At 54.6% G+C, this 17,234-nt stretch overlaps 1 protein-coding gene across 10 annotated transcripts in view; it reads left to right on the top strand.

The window, feature by feature from the left end:
- The window catches only part of KIF1C (kinesin family member 1C), a 22,406-nt gene extending 5,172 nt beyond the window's left edge, over positions 1–17,234 (top strand). For all 10 annotated transcript variants that reach the window (XM_023653350.2, XM_023653351.2, XM_023653354.2 and 7 more), the window contains 15 exons: positions 250–327; positions 487–552; positions 642–717; positions 1,218–1,296; positions 1,495–1,640; positions 2,641–2,810; positions 2,975–3,054; positions 3,186–3,261; positions 8,084–8,163; positions 9,044–9,138; positions 11,997–12,080; positions 12,498–12,684; positions 12,832–12,904; positions 13,557–14,171; positions 15,991–17,234. In XM_023653350.2, coding sequence (XP_023509118.1) covers positions 250–327; positions 487–552; positions 642–717; positions 1,218–1,296; positions 1,495–1,640; positions 2,641–2,810; positions 2,975–3,054; positions 3,186–3,261; positions 8,084–8,163; positions 9,044–9,138; positions 11,997–12,080; positions 12,498–12,684; positions 12,832–12,904; positions 13,557–14,171; positions 15,991–16,674 — 2,589 coding nt within the window. In that variant the 3' untranslated portion in view covers positions 16,675–17,234. The remainder of the gene's footprint in view (positions 1–249; positions 328–486; positions 553–641; positions 718–1,217; positions 1,297–1,494; positions 1,641–2,640; positions 2,811–2,974; positions 3,055–3,185; positions 3,262–8,083; positions 8,164–9,043; positions 9,139–11,996; positions 12,081–12,497; positions 12,685–12,831; positions 12,905–13,556; positions 14,172–15,990) is intronic.

Here is a 17,234-nt window from a genome sequence, read left to right as displayed (position 1 = left end):
TCAGGGCAGGGCTTGGATCCCACTGGGTCCCTTCTCCCAGCACATAGTGGGCATATCAGTATCTGTAAATGAACAAATGAATGAGTAACCAACCTCTTGCTGTTCCATTTCCTCCTGTTGCCTTCATTCTTTCCCTCCTGGCTTTCTCCTCCCTTGCCAACTGCCCATTCCTTTGCTGGGTGTTCTCCCGATTTGCCTGCCCCACCCCTACCGACCCCAGTCATCTCCTGCCTATTTCCTCTGACCCAGGTTAGTAAGATCAGTTTGGTGGACCTTGCTGGGAGTGAGCGGGCCGACTCCTCGGGGGCCCGGGGCATGCGCCTCAAGGTGAGGGGGCTTAGGAGGGATGGACGGGGACAGTGTTGGGGGCTGTGTGTGGTGGACTCTGATGGTAACCTGGGAATCTCACTGCAGGGAGGTGGAAGGGGAGGTGGATTGGAGTGGGAGAGGAGGACCTCATTCCCCATGTTCCTCATACCTTTCCAGGAAGGCGCCAACATCAATAAGTCCCTGACTACTCTAGGGAAGGTGATCTCGGCCCTTGCGGATATGGTGAGACCTGGGGCGTGAAGAGAAGGGGCTTTGGGAAAGGGGACAAGGGGGTGACCCGCCCTGATCCCCTGGCCTCATTTGTCCCCCAGCAATCGAAGAAGCGGAAGTCGGATTTTATCCCTTACAGGGACTCTGTGCTCACCTGGCTGCTCAAGGAGAATTTAGGTGAGGGCTCCTTCTTTCTCTCTCTCTGCTGGCCCGGCCACTATCTCACTGCCCCCCTTTGATATGTTTGACAGATCCACTTGCCACTCCTAGAATCTCAAATCCCTCAGTTGTCCATTGGCTTTCACCTTGACCCAGGGAACATCCTTTGAAGATGTTCTGATACTACGATCAAGGCCACAGCCTCCCTGCCAAGCCAAGGGCCTCACTGACCTGGCTACCCGTAGCCGCTCTCTGACCCCACACCCACTGCTGACTTTATTCTCTTCCCACTGTTCTCTGACTGTCCACAGATGTCTCATGTCTCCCTGACCTCACCCTGCCTCCCTCTTGACCACTAGCTTTCTTGGTTAGCTCTATAACTCCTAACTTCACCCTACCTCAAACAGTGACCCTATCAGACCTCTGCCTGGGCACTGAAGTCCCCCTCACCCCGTGATGCAGCGTGACTTTACTCAGGACCCAGCCCAGCGCAAGCTTTCCCCTCTGTCCACTCATAGGTGGGAACTCACGCACGGCAATGATTGCGGCCCTGAGCCCCGCGGACATCAATTACGAGGAGACCCTCAGCACCCTCAGGTGGGCCTTCGGCTCTGGCAAGGTGGGGCAGCATACGAAAAGTGCAGAGCTCAGGCTGGAAGCTCAGAACCCTAGAGACAGGGTCGATCCTCAACTCCCCAGTATTTTAAAACCTGGGAGGGGAAGAGGGAAACAGGCAGCAGAGCAAGGTCATCTGCATCTGGGCCTCACCAGTCCCCATCCCCCCCCTCACCCCAGGTATGCCGACCGCACCAAGCAGATCCGCTGCAACGCCATCATCAACGAGGACCCTAATGCCCGGCTGATCCGGGAGCTGCAGGAGGAGGTGGCTCGGCTCCGGGAACTGCTGATGGCTCAGGGGCTCTCAGCCTCCGCTCTGGGAGGTAGGGCTCCAGGGGAGGGGGAGCTCATGGATGCCCCTTGGCCTGCCTCATCCCTCCTTGTTTTTCTTTGCCCAGTCCTGGGGCCAGGGTGGGACCACTGACCACAAAGCATTTCATGTGCTTGGTGACATGGATATAGATTTGGGGAGGGGACATATCACGCCTTCAGGTGTTCAGAGCTGGGAGGGACTGATTCTCCCGGGGAGAGTCAGGATTCAGAGAGCTTGACAGGCTCCCAGGACTACTAAATGGCAGGAGCAGGAGTGAATGGCAAGTCCTGCATTTGTGGTTCAAACAGTAAATCATTTAAGAATAGGCTGCTGGGCCACCTGCCTTGACAGAAGTTCTTGTGAAACATCAGGGATTTAGTTGACCATAAGCTTAACAAGAGTCAATAGTGGAATGGTTTCTAAAATGCAGTGCTCGGTCTCAGTAATAGGAAACAGCATCTGTATTAGAGGATGTGTAATTTATGTTGACTGCATCGGTGTGGACTCCACATTCAGTCTTGGGGTCCATCCCATTGAGGACAGTCAGGGTGCTGAGCGGCACTGTAGCGGGATAAGGGTGTCAGTTCTTGGGAAGAGAAGGATAAGGTTGACATGATGTTCGCCTTCCCACATTTGAAGGGTAGTCTTGCAGAAGGAAAAGCAGTGGAGTTGCTCTTATTCTGGAGGGCAGAACTAAAAACAGTGGCATACGTGACGTGTGGCAGATTTCAACTCAACCCGGCTAAGAACTTTCTGATGATTCGAGTCATCTAACAATGGAAGGAACTGGCTGCCTTGTTCAGTGATGAGCTCTCCGTTCCTGGAGGGGAACAAGCAGAGGCTGGGAGCCCATTTGTCAAGGCTGCAGTAGGCGGGCTCCCTGTTTGGTGGAGGTTGACCGGATATCTTCTGAAGTCCTTACAGGCTGGTCTTCTGTGAGGCCTTCTCTATGTCTCTGACCAGTTCCATCTTTTCTTAGCTTCGTTCTTTGACTCTCTTCTCCCTTCCAGGCCTGAAGGTGGATGAGGGGAGTCCTGGAGGTGCTCTGCCAGCTATATCATCTCCCCCTGCCCCAGCTTCGCCCTCATCTCCACCTGCACACAATGGGGAGCTGGAGCCGTCGTTCTCCCCCAATGCTGAGCCCCAGATTGGGCCTGAGGAGGCCATGGAGAGGCTGCAGGTAGGAAGCTGGAGCTGGCAAGGGTGGGAGTCTAGGGGCTGCTTGGGAGTTTAATTCTCCAAAACCAGGGTCAAAGAGGAAGAAGGAATCCTAGGAGCAGTGTGGCCCCCATGGTAGGTGCTTGTCCCAGACTGTCCTGACCCGTGCCTGTCTTGTGCCTCCAGGAGACAGAGAAGATTATAGCTGAGCTGAACGAGACCTGGGAGGAGAAGCTACGCAAAACGGAAGCCCTGAGGATGGAGAGGTGTGAAGGGCAGGGTGTGACAGCTGGAGCCCTGGGAGGAGTGGGGGTGGGGAGAGAAGGTCAGGCCCTACTGGGAAGGAGTTCGTGGGTAGCGAGGATAAGACCAACATTTGCCTCTCCTTTGCCCACAGAGAAGCATTGCTGGCTGAGATGGGGGTGGCTGTCCGGGAGGATGGGGGAACCGTGGGCGTCTTCTCTCCCAAGAAGGTGAGTGGGCAGTCCGGTGAGGAGGTCTAGGGAGGCCTAGGAGACTGGATGCTTAGAGAAGAGGTTTGGGGGCGGCAGGGTAATGAGTTCTAACTCTGATCTCTGAGATCTCTGAATTGTCCCTCCGTCACCTGTGTCCTCACTCCTACCACCTCGTCTCTGTGTTGTCCACCATCCCTGCCTTCTCCCTCCATCTGACAGTCAGCCAGAGAGGCATGTGCTTATTAGGTGCCTGTGGCCAGGGGCTCTAGGGACCACAGAAGGATGACAGGGTCCCTGCCCTCTGGGAGATTTCAAGAGCTGCTTGGAATCTAGGGATTTACAAACATAACCTTACACATGTGTGTATGCAAGTTCATGCATAGAATTTATCTCCGAATTCATAAGAAACTGGTTATGGCGCTTACCCTGAGATGAGGGAGAGGACCTGGGAGGGTGGAGGTTGTTTGGGATAGTGACTTACTCACTGTATACTTTTCTGTATCGTTTGAAATTTTGTACCCTGTGTATGTGTTACCTATTCAAAAAAGTAACTGAAGACATTTTTGAAAGGATAACTTGGAAAGACAAGACTGTAAAGGGAATCGGAGAGGAGTAAACACTAAACTCTAAGATGTTGATTGTAAACGCAGCGAGAGTTTTAAAGATAGAAGCATCAGTACAGCCTGGGGATGTGTGGACACTGGTTTCCTGGAGAAGGTGGTTTGGAAAGTGGAGCCCGAAAGATGGATGGGATTTGGGTGGTAGAGAGGAGCAGGGAGGACACTAGGCTAAGCAGCCACAGGGTGGTGTCGGCCGAGTGGGGCACACCAGTGCCTGTCACGTGCCTGCTGTCTAGTAGGTTCTCAGTAAATCTTTGCTGAGAGGAAGAAAGGAAGGAAGCAGGGCAGGAGCGATCAGGCTCAGTCAGAGGCCGGAATGGTATTCACAATCTTCAACAACCAGCATGGCACAGGGGCAAACCAGTCAGAATGGCTGCCAGCTGTAGATAGCCAGCCCAGCTGTACTGGTGCATACTGATGACGGATGATGTGGAGGCCAGTCTGAGTAAAGCAGGAACTTCCAGTCCCACTGGGGAGCCAGCCATGCCTGTCTGGTCCATCGTTCAGAGCACAATAGGATCAGGCCCTAAATCAGACGCACTGTGCTCAGAGCCAGACAGGGGCTGCCTGGAAGAGGTGGTGGGTTATTGGAAGGAAGCCCATCTTGATTTCATGAGGTCAGGGCGGTCTGGGAGACTGAGCAAGCAGGGATCATTGAACAGGGATCCAAGAAGAGGAGAATTTGTCTTGCTTGACCTGAGGTGCAGCCAGGGAGTGACAGAGGACAGAGCTGTGGGTGGTGACTGAGGGCAGCAGGCCAGGCCAAGGGGCCTGGTCCAGAGCTGGGCACCCAGGGCTTTGGGGTCCTTCTGAGGGCTGCATCTGGGATGAGGGGCTACACGTGGCTCTCAGTGTGGCTTGTAGCCGCCTTGGGGTGCTGTGTACCTGAGGAGCTTCCACCACAGTTGCAGGGTTGGAGAAAGGGTAGAAAGGGGTGGAGACACTGAGGGGGGCGATGTTTCTTTCCTGGAGGGTTTTACTCTGCACAGGGATGCCACCTGCTAAAGCCTGGGGACCAACGGGAGGGGGGTTTTGTTTTGTTTTTAATTGTTCTTGTAAAGGTAATATACACTAGAGAGAACCTGCACATAGTACCGAGAGGTGTGCACGGTGGGAAGGCAGTCTCCTTCCTTCCTATCCTCAAGCCCCCTGCCCAGAGGCAAGCCCTAGTATCAATTCCTGATGTGTTCTTTGAGAGGTAGCCTGTGCACGTACAGGCGTGTGTTGTGTGTAATTATCCACTCATGCACACACACGTAGCCCCTCTTTGCAGTAGTGGTTCTATACCTGGCACTTTACTTTTTCATTTAACAATGTATCAGAGTTCTGTCCTTTTTCAGTCAGAACATTCCATCGTGTAGATGTGGGATAATTTATTTAACCAACTTCCTACTGATGGACATTTAGGTTGTTTCCCATTCTTTGATACTGTAAACAGTGTTACAACAGATCATCTTATAAATAGGTCTGTTATCTGTAGAACAGATTCCCAGAAGTGGAGATTTGGGGTCAAATGGTAGCCATGTGAAATTTTGATCTATTTCCCCAAAGTGCCCTCCAAAGATCATAACCATGCCACTGTCTCCCCGAGAGCAACACACAAGAGAGCCTCTGTTCCCTCAGCCTCTTCAACTTGGGATCTTTGCCAATCTGACGGGTGAGAAGGTGTCTTAGGGTAGTTGACTTTTGCACTCTCTCGAGGTGGTGAGGATGAACATACTCTCATGTGTTGAAAAGGCGTGTGTCTTTCAGAAGGGAGAGCTGCTCAGCTCAGTGGAGGGAAATGGGTTTGCTGGGGGTGGCTCCAACCTGGGAGTGGTCGAGTGGGGAATTGGGTCCTAGGGGAGAAGCTACAATTTGTCTTGGAGAGAGCCATAGCCTTAGGGGAAGCCCCCTCTTTCTGGGACCCCCCCATCACCAGGCCTAAGAACTTCTTAAATTGGTGGTTTTCAAACCCGAGTCAGACTTGTTCCACAGGGGCTGAGGTGGGGAGTGGGGCAGGACCGGACTCTGGGTCCCCCACCCCCAGCCTCGGCCTGAGCGGCTCCCTGCTTATCTGCTTGACGTATGAGGCTTCTAGGTAAGGTTTCATCTGCACAAAGGGATCCAAGGCTGAACAAAGATTGAAAAGCACTGCCCTAAATCGTGTCCCCTCTCCCGAGGGATAGATCGCTTTCTGCTTCCAGAGCCCATCAGTGTTTGCTGTTCCCAGAGCAGGCCTGACACTGCAGTGTAGGGAGGGGCAGAACGTCCCCGGGGGAGAGGAAGTGTTGCAGCAGAGACCATTGGGGGCCCTGGGTGGAGGAGCAGACACACTGGTACGCATCCTATCCACCGTGGACGCAGCCTTGGGCTCTCTGTTCAAGGGGCTCCCAAAGAAATGTGGGGCCTTGACTGCTGGCTGTGTTCACCTACACCTTGTGCTATCCTGCCTCCGGGCGTTCAAACTCCTCTTTTCACCTGGAATGCTCTTCCTTCTGCATGTCCACATCCTCCTCATCCTCAGAAACCAGTTCCCGTGCTGCCCATTCTGTGAAGTCCTCCTGAGCTCTCGAAGTTCTTCGCTTTATTCACCTTCGCGTGTGAGCCCCTCCCAGGATGTGATGGCGCTCAACTCCCTGGGAACAAATGAATGAACAGATGAATAAGCAAAGTGGGAGCATGGAAAGAGCAGAAACTCTACTACGAGACATCCATTTCCCACTTGTAGTGGTGTTTCCACGCCAAGTCTTATCTCCACAAATTGACTCTAATTTCCTTACTGATGGGTTTGATTCATCTCTGAGTCCTGCCCACCACCTCACCAGGGTCTTGCTCATAGAAAGCCCATGGTAAATCCTTGTAGAACAGAAGAAGGGGATCTTGTGTTCAGGTGGAAGGCTTAGGAAAGCTTCCTGGAAGAAGTGGCATTTGAGCTAGACCGTGAGGGACAGGGAGGAAGTGGATGACTTTGACAGGTGGAGGTAGGGCTGGGAGGGAGGCTGTTCCAGGTGAGGCAACATGGGAAGCAGCACACAAGGGTGGTCAGGGGTGCAGGAGGCCTCTTCTGGAGTGAGTGCTCAGTGGTCCACTGGACGGGAGCACGGAAGGGGAGAGGGCTTGGAGAAGTGAGCTGGGGCCCTGACATGGAGGAGGCCCAGGGCTACCAGTGTAAAAAGAGGCTCAAGTCAGGCGGGCATAGGGTGCCAGCTAGAGAGGTCTGAGTGGAGAAGGGTGATGCGAGACCATAGTGTGGTGTGAGCGGGAAGCTGGGAGACATGGAGATGGTGAGAAGTGAGCGGGCCTATGGTGGGGGGGTGGGGCATCAGATGGTAGGGAGGGCGATTTCCCTGGGCTGGGCAGCCAGTGGCGTGAGGGGTGTAGAGGGATCAGGGCTTGTATGCTGCCCAGAGTTACATGCCTGGAGAGGGCGGGGGTCTAGTAAGAGAAACAAGTCAGGAAAAGGTGCTTTGGGGGACGGAACAGCTGGGGTTTCAGTGCGGAGCAGCATGATGATGAGCCAGGTGTGAGGGACAGATTCGGTTGGGGAGTTCTTGGCAGGGCCGGCGCCAGGCAGCTGCTACAGCAGCGACCCTGGTCCGAAGCGAAGGGGCAAAGCCTGGGGGCGAGCAGTGGCTGGGAAAGAATGGGCAGTCTGCTGTGAGAAACGGGTCTGTCTGTCTTATTTGCTTTCGAATTGAACTGACCCTTTTTATTTTTAATTATAATTATAAAAGTAATCTGTGTTCCTAAGAAATTCAGGCTGGAGTAAGACATGGGAAGTACCAGTTCCCCAACCCAGTCCCCTCTTGTACTGTCCAGAAGTCGCAAGATACATTTTAAAGGAAGACGTAATGAGACCTGGGGACGGAAGGAAGACAGGGAAAGCAGAGGCGAGGGCAGGTGGATTCTAAGGTTTCTGGTTGCGGAGGCTGGGGGTTGAGGTGCCTCTGAAGAAATGGGGCCTTGGGAAGGGTTGCTGACCTGGGAGCGGGTAGGTGGGTGGGGGCAGTTTTGTAGGCCCCTTGTGTGTGAGGAGGGGGTGGGTCAAGCTGTCCTGAAGGTGGTTGGTGTGAGTGCGAGTGAGGAGGGTGGGAGAGTTCTCCAGGTGAGGGGCGCAGGCAGCAGGCAGCGCTAGAACCCAGAGGGATGTCTTCTGAAGCTCCTGCCTCCCTTCCTCCTTCCGGCACCCTCCAGCCGCCTCTCGAGATCCCTCCCTGACCACTCCCCTCCCCCCTCAGACTCCCCACCTGGTGAACCTGAACGAAGACCCCCTGATGTCTGAATGTCTCCTCTACCACATCAAAGATGGCGTGACCAGGTAGCGTTTATTCAGTGGCCTGTGGGGCAGCCTCTCCTTTCGGGGTGTGGTTGCAAAGGCACGGCCACCCTGATGACTCCCTTTCCTGGTGACCTCACTGGAGACACCCCAGACCTCAGGACAGCTGCCTCCGCAGCCCTGCTCACTGTCCGGGCTTCCTGAGAAGTTGCTGAGCCTGCCTGCTCAGCGGCCGTCCTGCCTCCATCCACCTCTTTGGTAGGAGTGAGTCGCCTCCTGAGACCGGACTGACCAGTGCTTGTGGGGATAGCTCCTGGGGCAGGAGATGGGCAGGAAGCTTAGACCACCGCAGTCTTAGGCCCTGGCACCATGGCTGTGGCATGCCTTGGTAGGACCCTCCCTTGGGGGAGGAGAAGGGAAACATGGCCCTGGCCCCATGTTGTTGGGGGGCGGGTGGCTTCACTCACTGATGCTAATGAACCCCTGGAACTCAGTGCCTCTGAGGTCGCCTCTGGAATTAAAGGGGTGAGGGTGCCCCTTCCTCCCCTACCACAAGCATTCATAGCTGTCCTTGGTGATCCTCATGGCTAGGGAGGGTGATCAGCTGAAGGATGGGTGGGAGGGAGGACCATGGCTGAAGGTGCCCATTTCACTCCAGGTTCCCTTTTTCCCTTTGCTATGTAATGCAGTAGGTGAGGACATGGGCTGTGGGGTCACGCAGATCTGGGCGCAAATCCCAGCTTCACCACTGTCAGGCTGTGTGACCCTGGGCAAGTTCCTTTACCTTCCTGAGCCTCCACTTCCTCATCTGTGAAATGGGAATAATTATGCTTGGCTCACTGAATTGGATGAACCTGTGTTCAGAAGAGGCTTGGTGAATGTCTGGCACATGCTCAGAAAATGTTGGCCATTGCTTCCCCAGGGTCGGCCAGGTAGATGTGGACATCAAGCTGACCGGGCAGTTCATTCGGGAGCAACACTGTCTGTTCCGGAGCATCCCTCAGCCAGATGGAGAAGGTAATGGCTGAGAGGGTGAGAGTGGAGCGGCCACTGCGTACAGTCGCACCCCACACACTGAATACAGAGGCCTGGGTCGGGCACTGAGAGTGTGGCCATATAAGGGGGCCTGTGTCCTCACCCTCAGAGGGACGTCGAGCTTATAGTAAGCAGTGGGGGAACATCCAGGGCCCAGCAATGTGCGCCCGCCCTGAGAGTGCAGACCGGTGCAATGCACAGGGAATGGCCGGGGTCCCCAAGGCAGAAACAGAACACTGGCCAGAGAGGAGATCTCATCTTCTTGATTTTTTAGCTTCCTATAGCACTCTGGTCATTTTTTATGAAAACCTGTGTTTGTTTCAGTGGGATATCTGAGTTTGTCTCTGGAAAACCTGCTTCTGTCCAGCTATGACTGCAAAGGTTTCTGGGAGTTAATTGGCCCATGTATCCCTCTGGTTCCAGAACTTTCAGATTTTTAGCTCTTATGTGGCCACAGCAGCAAAAGCTTTCAGGCATCCCGAGCCCTAAGGGTGAAAGTGGTAGCCTGTCTGACGGATCAGAACGATACTCATGCAGTTCAGGCTGTGTTTTGAGGTCACCATTTCCTTCTGGTTCAGTCATTTTCTAAAAGTGGAGTGATTTGGGTTCAATTAAGCCCAAGCGAAGTTGAGCTCTGGGAGACAAGTTGGGGAGGGAGCAAGACATGTTACCCCTGAGCCCTCCATCAGCTTGGGCCTGCGTAGTGGGTCTCAGAGACCTGGAAGGAGCGCCTCGCGTGATGCCTTCAGGGGACTAGGAGATGGGGCGTGGCCAGCACATCCTTAAAAATAAGAAGGACACTATCATGTGGCTTACAGCTCAGGTTTAAGACACGCTCATTGGGCTGTCAATTGGTTCAGGGTCGGCAGGGTAACGCAGTCATTCTGGTCTGGTTCAAGTCCCCAGTGGCAGCAGACGCTTCCGGCATTGCGGGCTGCAAGCCGTTGAATCAGTGCAGCCCACTGAGTTATTGCTGAGTTCCTGTTCTGCGGTTACCTCAAGCCGTGTGCTGGGGTGACACCAAAACCATACAAGGCCCGTGGAGCGAGCCCACCCTCGGGAGCTCAGCGTATGTTGGGGACATGACAGACAGGCACTAAGTGGTTACCTCGCAGTAAAAACAGCCAATGATCCTGTGCCCCGAAGGGAGGGGGCTTTTATAAAGGTTTGGGCCTCTGTTCTTATGGCAGATTTAAGAGTCAACCAAAGGCAGGCAGAGAGGAGGCGGGCAGCATGGACAAAGCTGTGGACGTGGAATAATAGTTATTACTTACTGACCATCTGCTTTGTGCCTTGCGTTTTCTCACGCAGCCCATGGGCAGGGGAACTGGGGCTCTCAAGGATAGGGAATTCGCCCAAGACCGCACAGCTGGAAGATGGCAGGACGGGACGGGAATGCAGCATGGCAGGCGCCAGGGCTGTGCTCTGAGTGCAGATCCTGTGGGCTCATGGACATGGAGAAGGCTGCCCTGGCCAGGCTGGAGCAAATCATCCCCTCGCCTGGCCCCATTTCCCTCCATGACACCTGTCCCTCTGACTTTAGATTACCTGCTGATTTACTTGTTTATTGTCTGCCTTACCAGCTGGAGGTGAGCTCTATGAGAGCAGGGGTTTTGGGTTTTGTCCCCACTGTATTTCCAGGACCTAAAATAGTGCCTGGCATATAGTAGGGGGGTGCGATATATTTGTGGAATGAACAAAGGAATTTGGGGGTATGGTGGAAAATAAGGATGGGTATAGACTGGGACCCATTACAGCCACCCTGTCCTCTTGTCTGCCACCTTCTTCCGTTTCTGTCCTGGACACACAGTGATGCCTTACCTCTGTCTGTCTTCTTTCTCTTCTCCATCATTTCTGCCCCCTTGAAATCCGAGGATCCCTTCAGGCATTGACTCGGAAGTTACCACTTTCCCGTACTCATTTCCAGTCCTCTGCCCCTAAGCTGAGTCCCTCTCTGCTTGCTTTGTACTCCCACAGCGTCAGTAGTCCCATCTTTTCCTTATGTTACAATTCATGCTGGTTTCTTTATTACTTTTCGTATAAATAATAATTCCCTTTTGCATATTTCTTTATTTGAGCCTTTCAACCATTCTGTAAAGAAAGCCTTCAATATCCCATTTTGTAGAAGCTCACAGAAGTTGGGTGACTTCCTCAGAGTCCTCAGCTAAGGAGTCGCAGAACTTTTTGGATACAGGGGTCCCTCTGTGACAAAGGGGCACCACTCCTTGCAAGCAGGGAGCTGCCTTGTGTATCTTGGTGTCCCAGCGAGCAACAGGCTCTTCGATTTGTACACAAGCCAGAGGAGCACCTTGGTAGATGCTTGAATTGGGTTAACTTTGTCTTGTCCTGTGGAGACAGTGATCTGTTGCTGTGGCTTGAGAAGATTAATCAGTCAGGTGGCAGCTTGCAAGATGCGTTGGACAGAAGTGGGCTAGGAGCCTGCTGGAGAAATGCAGGCCTGGGCAGGGGTAATGTTAGTGGGAAAGGAAGGAATGGACATCTGGAAGGCAGACATGACAGGGCCTGCTGACCTGTTGGACAGGAGAAAGGAAGCCCTCTGAGAATTACTGATTTGCTAAGCCCCTCCTGGGAAGGGTGGTCAGGGGCGAGTAGGGAGTCCCTGCAGAGGCTCCTATTGTAGCCGGGGCTCTAACCCTCCTTCTGCTCTTCCTTCCTGTGCTGCCTGCCACCAGAGGGGCCATGGCACCCCGACAGGTACTGGGGGGTGGGACTGGGGCTGCATGTCTGTTTTTGGGGGGTAATGCAAGATGGGAATCTGTGACCATAATCCGCCTTCCCCCAAGGTCTAATCGCTCCCCTTTCTGTCTCCCTCTGCTCAGTGGTGGTCACCCTGGAGCCTTGTGAAGGAGCCGAGACCTATGTCAATGGGAAGCTTGTGACCGAGCCACTGGTGCTGAAGTCAGGTAGAGGAAGGGTGCAAAGTGAGGGTTCTGGGACATGGCTGTATGTAGGAAGTCCTGGGGCAGAGCTTTCTCGGGGAATCCTGGGGCAGGACCCAGCAATAAATAGGAAACAGCATGGGAATATGAAGAAGGAAGTGGGAAGTGAAGATGAAGGAGTCAGGTTCTGGTTTCTCTTGCTGCCCAGGGAAACAGGAAGAGGCTGCAAAGCTTCCCCACTTCCCTCTGGCTGTCAGGGATGGGGTAGTTCCTGGGGTCAGTGGGGGAGCCTCAGCTCTGACTGCCCTCAGACTTGGGGTGATGGGAGAGATGGTATCGGGGCCTCTGGCACTTGTGGGCAAGGCCCTGTACGCCTTGGTCATGGGGATGAGTTTGCTGCTATGGGAGAGCGAGTCCACTTTTCCCTCCTCCCATCTCCAGGGAATAGGATTGTGATGGGCAAGAACCACGTTTTCCGCTTCAATCACCCGGAGCAGGCACGGCTGGAACGGGAGCGAGGGGTCCCCCCACCCCCAGGACCGCCTTCTGAGCCCGTCGACTGGAACTTTGCCCAGAAGGAACTGCTGGAGCAGCAAGGCATTGACATCAAGCTGGAGATGGAGAAGAGGTATGAAGAGAGGTGTTCACCACCCGGGCCCTCTTGGCCGTCCCTCCCGGGCCCCCCAGTCACTAGCACCCTCCTACTGTCAGACATCCCACTGAGGTGGCTCCAGAACCCCACACAGCTCTTCCTTCCCTCCCTATCCGATCCTAGGCTGCAGGATCTGGAGAATCAGTACCGGAAAGAAAAGGAGGAGGCTGATCTGCTCCTGGAGCAGCAGCGACTGGTGAGGGGTTGGCCGGGGGCCACGCAGAGGTGGGAGATGGGCTGGCGGGCACATGAGCAGCAAGGCCGGTAGTGCTGCAGCCTAACTGTGCTTTTGGTTTACTCTGTCTGAGCCAGAGTGGGGAGTGGGCATGGGGATGAGGGGTAGAGGTGGGTTCTGGGAGGAGACAGTTAGGAGAGAAATGTGGCTCGGGGAGGAAACTATATGTAGCGAACTACACTTCCTCCCGGTTGACCAGGGCTTCCCAGACTCCCGTTGATCCTGTGCTAGCTTTATGCATTTTACTGTATCCAAGTGCCACCTATATTATTGTTTACTTAAGATTGTTCTGTAAGTGGACTTACTTTTAAATCCTTACCCTCATCCTGAGCAATGATAATGGATACACGAAAGCTAGACTTGATCCAGCTACAGCTAATGTTTACCCATCACTCTCTGTGCCAGCCACTGATCCACACACTCGGCGGACGTTAATCCTCCACATGTATCTGTGAGGGAGATGCTGCTGTTATTTCCGTTGTGTAGACGAGCAGAGGTTGAGCAGTCCACCCAAGGGTGCGCAGTTCTGACGGTTGTTTCTGGTGTCGTTGGGACCTGTGGATTCTGGGATATCCTTACCCTCTCCGTGTCCTCTCTGTCTCTCTGGCCTCAGTATGCGGACTCTGACAGTGGGGACGACTCCGACAAGCGCTCCTGTGAAGAGAGCTGGCGGCTCATCTCGTCCTTGCGGGAGCAGTTGCCCCCCACCACGGTCCAGACCATCGTCAAGCGCTGCGGCCTGCCCAGCAGTGGCAAGCGCAGGGCCCCTCGCCGGGTGTATCAGATCCCCCAGCGTCGGCGGCTGCAGGGCAAAGACCCACGCTGGGCCACCATGGCTGACCTGAAGATGCAGGCAGTAAAGGAGATCTGCTATGAGGTGGCCCTGGCCGACTTCCGCCATGGGCGGGCCGAGATCGAGGCCCTGGCCGCCCTCAAGATGCGGGAGCTGTGTCGCACCTATGGCAAGCCGGAGGGGCCCGGAGATGCCTGGAGGGCCGTGGCCCGGGATGTCTGGGACACGGTGGGCGAAGAGGAAGGCAGTGGAAGTGGAAGTGGTGGTGGCGAGGAGGGAGCCCGAGGGGCGGAAGTGGAGGACCTCCGGGCTCACATCGACAAGCTGACGGGGATTCTGCAGGAGGTGAAGCTGCAGAACAGCAGCAAGGACCGCGAGCTGCAGGCCCTGAGGGACCGCATGCTCCGCATGGAGAGGGTCATCCCGCTGACCCAGGTAGGGAGGGCCCTGGCCCCAGCTTCCTCGCTCTTCTCCCCTCCTTCAGTTCTTCTCTTTAGGAATCAACCTCCCGCTGCAGATTCCAACCTCCTCCCCCCTTCCTTTAAAAAATTGTGTTGAGCTATAACACAGCTTTTCTCAGGGTAGTTTAGTTTGTGAATCACCAGGGCACCAGCTGAAAATGCAGATTCCTGGGTTCCCCAGGCCTATTGAACAGTGTCTTTGGGGATGAATCTGCGTTTATAAGAAGTACCAGCTGTTTCTGAAGTACAGTAAAGTTTGAGCACCACTGATAGAAAGTGCACAATTCTTTTTTTTGAGGAAGATTAGCCCTGAGCTAACTACCGCCAGTCCTCCTCTTTTTTGCTGAGGAAGACTGGCCCTGAGCTAACATCCGTGCCCATCTTCCTCTACTGTATACGTGGGACGCCTACCACAGCATGGCTTTTGCCAAGGGGTGCCATGTCTGCACCCGGGATCCTAACCGGCGAATCCTGGGCCGCTGAAGTGGAATGTGTACACTTAACTGCTGTGCCACCGGGCCAGCCCCTAAAGTGCACAATTCTTAAGTCCCTGCTTGATGACTGTTCACTCACATGTACACTCTTATAACCACCCTTCTCCCAGGGGTGACAGTTGGCTCTCTGGTAGCCTCTGTGCTGAGCGCTTCTCCTGCATCACCTCATTTCATCCTCGCAGTAACCCTGCAAGTGGCACTGTTATCGCCGATGTCTGTTTTGCATGTATTCACTCAACAAGTAAATATTTGAGTGCCTACTGTGTGCCAGGTATTGTGCTGGCCACTGGGGTTACTTACAACAGACAAAATTTCTGCTCTGTTGCACCTTGCCTTCTACTGGGGGATGACTGTCTGCCTTCACAACACCACCTCATGGTTATTGAGGGCTTACCTCCCAATGCAGCTCCCCTCGCTCTTTCCACTCCATCCCTTGCTGTTCTTCAACTTCCTGGGCAAGTTCCTGCCTCGGGGCCTTTGCACCTGCTGGTCCCGCTGCCTAGAATGCTTTTCCCCCTGATAGCCTCATAGCCTCACTTCCTTCAGGTGTTTCCTACAATGATAACTTCTTAGTGAGTCCCTTTGTATCCATTCATTGCAGCCACCTTCACCCCAGCCTCCTATTCTTCTTCCTTGCTCTGTTCTTCTCCATCTGAATGCATATATTTATATGAATTGTGTTATATAATATATCCTATATATATAAAATATATACACTTACATGTAATATGAATAATGTATATTAAGTAATATAAATATATACACTCATATTTAACTTGTTATTGAAGTATAATATATGTACCATACTATGTATTTTTCTTACTCATTTATCAGCTGTCTCACCCCACTGAAATAATGCAGGTATTTTTCTTCCCTCTTTGTTGACTGCTGTATCCCCAGGGCACGTCATTTATTCAGCGTCGTTTACTGAGTGCCTACTATGCGCCGGGCACTGTTCTAAATACTTTACATGGTTTAGTTCATGTAATTCTTACAACCACCCTGTGCAGGAGGTACCTTTATTATTGACATCATCTTACACATGAGGAGACTGAGGCACAGAGAGGTTACAAGCCAGAGGTCCAGACCACACAGACGGGAAGTGGCAGACCAGGATGGAGCCCAGAGCACCTGGCTCCTGAGCCTGTGCTCCTAAACCGCTGTTCTAGCTTCCTTATCTCCAGGCCCCTCTGGGGGTCCCTTGACATCCAGCTGCTTCTGACTTCTGGATCCGCGCGTGCTCAGGACTCTGCTCTCCTCATGTCTCTTCTCCTTTTCTCTCACCCCTCTCCCTCCCAGGATCATGAGGATGAGAATGAAGAAGCCAGTGATGCCACCTGGGCCACGCCCCAAGGGTCAGAGGCAGGAGAGGAGGAGGCCCCCAGTGACCGCACGCCCTCAGCCCGGCCCCCCTCGCCACCCCTGTCGAGCTGGGAGCGGGTGTCACGGCTGATGGAGGAGGACCCTGCCTTCCGTCGTGGCCGCCTTCGCTGGCTCAAGCAGGAGCAGTTGCGGCTCCAGGGACTGCAGGGCGCTGGGGGCCGCGGCGGGGGGCTGCGCAGGCCCCCAGCCCGCTTTGTGCCCCCTCACGACTGCAAGCTGCGCTTCCCCTTCAAGAGCAACCCCCAGCACCGGGAGTCCTGGCCAGGGATGGGGGGCGGGGAGGCCCCAGCTCCACCCCAACCCCCTGAGGAGGCCACCCCCCCTCCGGCCACCCCTGCCCGCAGGCCCCCAAGTCCCCGCAGGTCCCACCGTCCCCGCAGGAACTCCCTGGACGGAGGGGGCCGATCCCGGGGAGGGGGTTCCACGCAGCCCGAAGCCCAGCACTTCCAACCCAAAAAGCACAACTATTATCCCCAGCAGCCCCAACCGTACCCAGCGCAGCGGCCCCCAGGGCCCCGCTACCCCCCATACACTACTCCCCCGCGAATGAGACGGCAGCGCTCGGCCCCTGACCTCAAGGAGAGTGGGGCGGCTGTGTGAATCCCACACCCTGGGCAGAGGGCCTGGCAGGCCCCTTGCTGGGAGGAGTGAAGCCGCCGGAGATGCTGCTTCCCCAGGAGCCCTGGGGCAGGGAGGCCCTAGAGATGAGAGAGAAGGTCCGAGTAGGTGATAGAAGATGTGGGAGTGACTGGGCCGGAGGCTGGAGGAAGGAAGAGGGCACGGAGTTGCCAGGAGCAAACCAAAGTGAAGGAAGAGAGATGGGAAGCTGCCTCGGGGCCGCCCCTTGCAGAGGGGGGGTCCCCACAAACGCTGCTATGGGTGGGGTGGGGGGCTGGGGGGGCTGCGTAGCCAGTGTTTGACTTTCTTTTCAAGTGGGGGCAAAGGGGAGAGAACCTAGAGTGAGGTGAGTTCTCTTCCCTGGCCCCTGTCTGTCTGTCTGTCTGTGGTGGGTTTCTGTTTCCAGGGAGGTGTGGTGGGATCATAAGTCATTCCCCTCCCCTTCCAGGCCTCCTGCTATATTTGGGGGACCTGTCTGGTTTCTGGTTTGGCTGGGCTCCCATGAGGATGTGGGACCCTTTAATAAAGGATAGCAAACAGAG

Source organism: Equus caballus, chromosome 11 (assembly GCF_041296265.1).
Source record: "Equus caballus isolate H_3958 breed thoroughbred chromosome 11, TB-T2T, whole genome shotgun sequence".
NCBI classification, from domain to species: domain Eukaryota; kingdom Metazoa; phylum Chordata; class Mammalia; order Perissodactyla; family Equidae; genus Equus; species Equus caballus.
Note: the sequence above shows the minus strand (reverse complement) of the source record. Positions and strands in the feature narration are given on the sequence as shown.